At 40.3% G+C, this 7602-nt stretch overlaps 1 protein-coding gene across 3 annotated transcripts in view; it reads left to right on the forward strand.

Annotated features, from left to right (window-relative positions):
• Positions 1-6994, forward strand: part of MXI1 (MAX interactor 1, dimerization protein) — a 125213-nt gene extending 118219 nt beyond the window's left edge. Inside the window, exons 4-6 of one of the 3 annotated variants that reach the window (XM_006831330.1) lie at positions 528-642; positions 1225-1396; positions 5268-6994. In XM_006831330.1, coding sequence (XP_006831393.1) covers positions 528-642; positions 1225-1396; positions 5268-5431 — 451 coding nt within the window. In that variant the 3' untranslated portion in view covers positions 5432-6994. The remainder of the gene's footprint in view (positions 1-527; positions 643-1224; positions 1397-5267) is intronic. The other 2 variants (XM_006831332.1, XM_006831331.1) reach the window with 2 other exon arrangements.
• The last annotated feature ends 608 nt before the right edge of the window (positions 6995-7602 follow it).

A 7602-nucleotide genomic window follows, 5' to 3' on the forward strand; every position in this document is an offset into this window, starting at 1 on the left:
TAGGACAGCTATAATTGAGGTGTGTGTGTTAAGTGCCATTGAGTCGGTTCCGACCCATAGCGACCCTGTATAGGGTTTCCACAAAGTTGGTAAGCTAGGACCGCAGGTAGGATGGATGAAATGGAAATTTGTGAACATTTTATTACCCACTGGGTGAAAAATCCTTCTTAGCCGATGGTTTTAAGCAGTCAAACTAAACAAGTAACAACTGCCCTAGTATACTTTCCCACCTCCATACTTCATACAGTTGCAGCAGTTTATAGGGTGGACTGAAAATTAAGCCATCTCTGACAGAGATTACCACTGAGGATAATCTGAATTTGAAGAGTACAACAGAAATGGCAGAGACCAAACAGGCGTGTCCACACTTGCAACCACTTTGCAACAAAAGAATTAGGGATGTAGCGAGATGGTTACAGACTGAATAATGTACAAATTATAGTTTTCCTGAAAATAGGTTTTAGGCTGTTTCCAGTATAATCCAAGTTGTGTTGATTTATTTGACTTTTTTTGTGTGTCTTTCTTAGACGAGCCCATCTGCGCCTGTGTTTAGAACGCTTAAAAGTTCTGATTCCACTGGGACCAGACTGCACCAGGCACACAACACTCGGTTTGCTCAACAAAGCCAAAGCGCACATCAAGGTGAACAATTTACCTTCATAGTTACACATGGTTCTCTCAGTCCTGGTTTAATTATTAGCAGTGATACCTAGGCTTTACACATCAACCAACCCCCCATGCCCTCAGAATAACAAACCTCAAGAGAAATATTTCTAAAACCATTATAAGCTCATCTGATGGGAGCAAGGTAGCCCTATTAAACGAAAGTGTTTTGAGTGCAGGGCCAAGTGAAAAGCTGGGAACACTAGGAAAATAACCACTACCTTCCCGATACTCAGAAGAAAGGCAGCTGGGCCCTCTGCTGGAGATGACTTCCCTTGGCTTTCTCCCTCAGTATTTTTCCATCAAACAGCTCACTGCAGGGCAAGTTTCTCCTTCATGGCGATTATAGACTTCAAGAACTTACAAAGAATGTAGCTTTCATTACACATACACACCAAGTGAAGCCAGAACAAATTTTTAATACACACACATACTTACATACATGCATATTCTTGTCTTCTCTGCCAAAGGAAATCTTTGGAGACGTTACATAGAAATCATTAAGTTGTATTGTTTTTACTAAACTATGCATGAATATTAACACCATTTTTACCATTTTAGAAACTTGAAGAAGCTGAAAGGAAGAGCCAACACCAACTTGAGAACTTGGAACGAGAACAGAGATTTTTAAAACGTCGACTGGAACAGCTGCAGGGTCCTCAGGAGATGGAGCGAATACGAATGGACAGCATTGGATCAACTATTTCTTCAGACCGTTCTGATTCAGAGCGAGGTAGGCAGTGTGCCTCTTCCATAATGAAGCGTTAAACATCTCCATACAGTCTTGTGCTCTGGCAGTGTCTTAGTTACCAAGTATGGTTACAAGTCGGGCTGCCAACCTCAAGGTCAGCAGTTCGAAAGTACCAGCGGTTCCACAGGAGAAAGATAAGGTATTCTGCTCCCGTAAAGATCTACAGCTTCGGAAATCCTGTGCAGGGTCACTATGAGTCGGAACCGACTCCACGGTACTTAACAACAACAACTATAACAGAAATATCACAAGTGTATAGCTTCGGCAAACGAAAGTTTCTTCTTGCACAGTCTGGAGGTTAGAAGAATTCAGAGCACCGGTTCTGGGGAAAGGACCTTGTCTCCTTTCAGCAGTCCATGAAGATCTCTATGGATCTTGGCTAGATCAGTCTTACCCTGGAGCTAGGAGCTTTACAGTGCAGGATCCCAGACCCAAAGGACAAATTCCACTCGTGACTTTTCTTTTTTGGTGGTAGTAGGTTCTTTCTCTGCTCACTTCTGTCTCCGTTTCTCTCTTTTAAGATACAAGGTGTTGCAGGCCACACCCGATTGACTGCCTGCTCCTAGCACATCATCTAATTGTATTAGATCTCCTCATGGGGGTTTACTGTGTCTTAACTGCTAGCCCACTGAGACTCTCTGCCCAGCCACGTTAACACAAACTGTGGCCAGCACAGGCAGCAGCCAGCCACATAGTGAGCTGCCGTGATCTTTACAGATGCAGACACCCATCTCCCTCCCACACATTATATCAGGAAGTGAACATTTTTCTTGTTCAAGTACCTTACCCTTCATTTCTTTTTCAATTTTCCCAGAACAATTAAAGAACAAAAATCAACTAAAAAAAGAAATTGCTGGAATTTTACTCATCTGTTTATCTCTAGTTTCTACCACATCAGACCTCATGCTATAATAACATTGAACCCAGAGGTGAGCTCTGGTGGTTTTAAGCTTTACCTTTGGGAAAATAGAATTTATGATATCTTCAGCATTCTAAGGCTTAGATTAGTGTTACTTTTTAAAGAGTTTTTTAATAGAAATGTCCAAACAAAGCAGAGAGAATAGAATCATGAACTATCCATTGTCCAGTCTGAACAGTTGTCAGTATGCTGTCATTCTTGTTTCATTTAGTCTCTGTATCGTCATCTTCAGTATTTTATCTGGGGTGTTTTAAAGCAAATTCCAAATAGTATTATCATTTTGCCCCTAAATACATGTATCTTAGATAGGACTGTAAAATATATAATGCTGATTGTTGTTGTTAAGTACCATGAGTCGGCTCAGACTCTTAGTAACCTTGTACAGGGTTTCCAAGGCTGTAAATCTTTATGGGAGCAGAATGCCTCATCTTTTCCCACGGAATGGATGGTAGTTTCGAACTGCCGACCTTGAGGTTAACAGCCTGATTCATAACCACTACACTACCATGCTGATATATACCCATAAAATTAGTAAAATCGGATAATCTTTGTTAGATATTTTTTAAATTTTATTATTTTTAACACTTAATGGTTAAAATGGCAAAATATACATAACAGACAGTTGCCATATTAGCCATTTTTACGTGTACAGTTCTGTGACATTTATTACATTCACCATGTTGTGCACTAGGCTATCTTACTTCACAGCATCTGATACTCTGGGAACACTGTAGAATAAGCACTGGACTACTAGCAGAAAAGTCAGCAGTTCACATCTACCAGCTGTGTCACGGGAGAAAGTTGTGGTTTGCTGCTCCTATAGATTTACAGCTCCAGGAACCCTGTGCAGGGTCGCTGAGTCGGAACAGGCTCAATGGCAGCGGTTTACGGTGTTGCATTGGAGAACTAGTCTAAGGATCTGTGACTGTACAGTGGTTAAAGTGCTGAACTGCGAATCAAAAGATCAGTGGTTTGAACCCACCAGCTGCTCCGTGGAAGAAAGATGTGGCAGTCTGCTTCTGTAAAGATTTACAGCCTTAGTTCTGCAGGCCGTTGAGTGTGGATGAACTCTTAAAACTCTTGCCCTGAGATCATCTTTAAACCAAAAACATCCTCTGAAGACATATTAAAACCAAACAATAGTTCAGCGTCTCTCGTATGAAGGTCTGCCTGAAGCATTATGCTCTCTTAAGAAACATCGATATGAGATCAGATTAATAACAGCAATTTGAGAGATTAGAGAAAAACCTCAGGACTTAGTGACTGAGGAAGAGTTCTGGGAGGAAGAGTTCAGAAGAGGAAAGTGATAATGGTTTTCCAGCTCTAAGAATGGCAGCTGCCACTGAACTGTTTATGTAGAAACCGTGGAATTGGGGGGTGTTTGGCTGTGTACTCAGAGTCACCCTGTGTAGAAACTGTTCCTTCAGTTATCTCCTCATTGTACCCCTACCGCACCTCTAGATTTCATAGCAGGTTTACCTTCCTCATATAATGTTAGGTGTCGTCGAGTCTGTTCCGACTCATAGTAACCTGGTATAGGGTTTTCAGGGAGCGGCTAGTGAGTTTGAACTGCTAGCCTTGTGATCCACTGCATTATCCTACAGTGCCACACCAGGACGCCTCTTCATATAATAGCTCTCATATGTTTTAGTGCTCCTTGTGTGCTTGGACCTCAGTACCAGTCTTGTTCCTATCTAGTAACACTCTTTTCCCATTGTTACACGACACTGTCAAGTAGCACCCCAGTCCATCCGACTAGTAGAATAGTCTTGTACTTTGATTTGATTGTTCAGCAAATTATGTTGGATAGGCCATCTTGATTTTCTTTCCCAGTTGTACATTCGATGAGTGTTCTGTCATGCTGGGAAATACTGAATGTTCTATGAAGCATTATGGATATGAAGCAAATAGTTATGAATTCATAGGATTATTTGTACAGCTTGTTTGGTCAGATGCCTGCATTTTAAAAGACTCTAAAACTTTTGAAGCAACAAGCCCTTTGGAAAATTATGCTTTGCAACCTAAGAGCCCACTTTTCCTGATGCAGTTGTGATCAGTGCCAAATAATGAGGCACCAGGCTTTCACACGATGTAAGAGACCTAGAACAGCCCTAGTTCATTTTGTTTGAGGAAACAGTTTTTCAGTTGCTTTTTGTTTTTAAAATGTGTATTTTTTAAAAATATTATTGGTTATATATGTAGTATTAAGCTATTGATAGCTGGATAATATATATATTTAGGTTTCTTTATCATATGTGGTTTTTGAAGTAAAAGTTGAATACTACTACAAGCTGCCTTTATTATAAACTTTGCTATAAGCCTTAACTACGGACAGATGTCACTCTAATTAAGACTTTAAAATCTTAGTTTTTTAGTTTAAGCTACATTTAGTGTAAGAAAATTACATTGAAGACAAATCTGAGTCTACTCTGTAATGACTGACTTATTTTGTTTACTGAATAGTCAAAGAACTTCATGATGACCCCTAGAAATCTGTAGAACTATCTATAAAATGGTACCACCAAAGGTCTGGATAAATATTCTATTTCACCTCTATTAAATTTGCGCTCTTTCCCCTTTAAGGCAGCCTTGATTAATAAACAGCATTGAGAATTAGATTCTGGTTTGATGCAAAACAGATGTTAGTTAACTAGGTAGGGTTCCCAAGTTGGCCAAGTGCTCTCAGTGGGAGGTAAGAGGAACTGGTATCAGAGTTTAGAAAAACCTGCTTCCTAAACGGAAAACCACCACAATATAACAGGTATGTCCCTTTCCAAAAAAGAATCCTGTTTTCCCTTTAGTTCTTACTTTCTCCAGAGATCACGGATACTAAACTTGTATATATGTTACTTTATGCTTCCCTTCTGTCCTGTTGTTTTGAGGGTGTGCATACACCAGATCTTATGACTGCTTTTCCTCTTTTCTCTTTGGCAGAGGAGATTGAAGTGGATGTTGAAAGCACAGAGTTCTCCCATGGAGAAGTGGACAGTATCAGTACCGCCAGCATCAGTGACCTTGATGACCACAGCAGCCTGCAGAGTATTGGCAGCGACGAGGGCTACTCCAGTGCCAGTGTCAAACTTTCCTTCACTTCCTAGAACCCAGCATGATGTAACAGCCAATTCAATCCAAACAGTCTCTTAAATTGGGTTCAGGATGCAGTCTCCTCTTTAAAACAAAACAAAATGGTCTCAAAAGACCTGCATTTAAGCAAATACATAACAAAAAGTGGGGCAGAGCCTCCCCAGCAGAATAAATAGTCATAATATTCATATTGGAAAATCACAGTTTCTAATGGCAGCAGAAAACTTGTGTGAAATGTCCTTGTTTTGATTTAGTTGATTTAAAAGAGGACATTGGAGATCCCATCCTTTTTCTTTTCTAGTTTGCTCATACTTCATTGAGCAGACATGCTTAAGGATGGGTTATGAACCCTTCCTGAGCTTTATAGTCCTAAAAACAAACAAACCTGTAGTAATGAGAAGACAAGAGGAAATCAGGCATTAATCTTGGATAGCTAAAGAGCTATCATCACTCAGCCTGGGACAGCTTATCATGAAGCCTGTGGATGATCAATTCTTATAAAAAGCTCATTTCATGCTCTGCAAAAGGAGAGATTCCTATGAAGCCTGTTGAAAGGGATCACGATGCCGCTCAGCTTTCTGTTGGATTCCATGCTAAGCAAGCTAACCTCATCCTGCATTGTTAGCACTAGGGCACCAAACCGCCAGCCCGCCTGCCACCCGTAGGCCCGTCAGTGCATGACAGCCTCTCCCACACAAGGCCTGTGAGCCTGTAAGTGCGGATTGGGGGCCGCAGGAGAAAGCGCCTCGTGCCTCTGTGTCTGCGTGGCCACAAGAGTTTTGCTCACAGATAAGCAGGCCAAGGTCTGAGCCACAGCAGCATTTTTATTTCAGATTTTGATAACTGTTTGTATGTGTTGAAACCAAAATGACATCTTTTTAAAAGCTTGTCCATAAAAATCATAGATGTCTTTTTTAGTGGAAAAACACATGGGAAAAATCATCTATTTTGATGCAGCATTTGATAAAACACCTCACACCTCACTCTTTATAGTGCACAAAATGAATGAGGTCTGGACTAGGGAGAAAAAAGGTCAGTGCTAAGGTTTTTGTTTTCTTTTAGAATCATTACCCTTTACCAGCGTTGAACCATCTGGTACCTATTGTAGACTATCATAGTTAATATAGTTCAGTTCAGCACTTGTCTCATTTTAGTGTAAAGATTTGCTTCCATTTTCCTACAGGCAATCTCTCTCCTTCCTCAGTCCCACTGCGCAGGTGCTGTTGTTGCTCTTAGGAATATTTTCAGAAACGTTACTTTCTTTAAAGTGAAATTTCTAACCTGCACTTTGATGGTCATGTGTTCCCTCTGTCTTTAAACTCCAAGGTTTCCCTCTTGCCCTCTCCCGTACCCCAGGAAGCTTTCTTGGAGACCTTACCCCTGGCTGTTTGAACTTTGTATACTTTAAATAATTTAACTACCCTTAATTACTTAAAAAGGAAAAAAAAAAAGCTTTATGATTTTCATAACTTATTGCTGTTTTTAATGGGTTGTTAATTTCAGTCTTGTAGTTTTATTTTATGTTTTAGATAGGGCTGGGCAAGGAAAAAGAAAATAAAGACAACCATATTTAGCAGTGCAGTTGAGTTGTGTGTTAATGTTAGACTGTCCTTTGTAAGTAGCACTTTCTAACGACCTTCACTGCTTCTGTGTATGAAGTGTATCATACGAAGGCCTCAGCATAGTCTTCCTTGGTCTTGTGCTCTTTCTGTGCCTCTGGAATACTTGATCCTTGATTTGTGCTATGTTTGAGTGGAAGAATTCTTTGAAGTAGATGTATGTGAAAAACTGCATGCCTTTAGAAGCCCATTATTAAAAACTGCTATTTCAGGTGCTGGAGACTTAATGAAAACATGACAGATAATATCTGTGGCCTAGGTAAATTATTTCTGGTTTCATTTATAATTACTCCTGGCTGGGTCAAGATGTTGCTCTATATCTTTGCTTAATTTTGACTTTCTCAAGTGAGACATGGTTTGAAGACTGTGTTAACCACCATGGAAAGTAAATGGAGCTAATTACTAAGCTTCTGTTTTGTTATTCCCATGGCATACACGGGCATCATTTTGCCCTAGGGCTAGAATTTGGGGCTTCATTCAGGTGAAGTTGAGGTGCTGCCATGTTGTTTTACCAGGCGGTGGGCTGAAAAGCCTTTGTTGAGAATCTATAATGCGTACTTAAACTG

Source organism: Chrysochloris asiatica, unplaced genomic scaffold (genome assembly GCF_000296735.1).
Source record: "Chrysochloris asiatica unplaced genomic scaffold, ChrAsi1.0 scaffold00003, whole genome shotgun sequence".
NCBI classification, from domain to species: Eukaryota; Metazoa; Chordata; class Mammalia; order Afrosoricida; family Chrysochloridae; genus Chrysochloris; species Chrysochloris asiatica.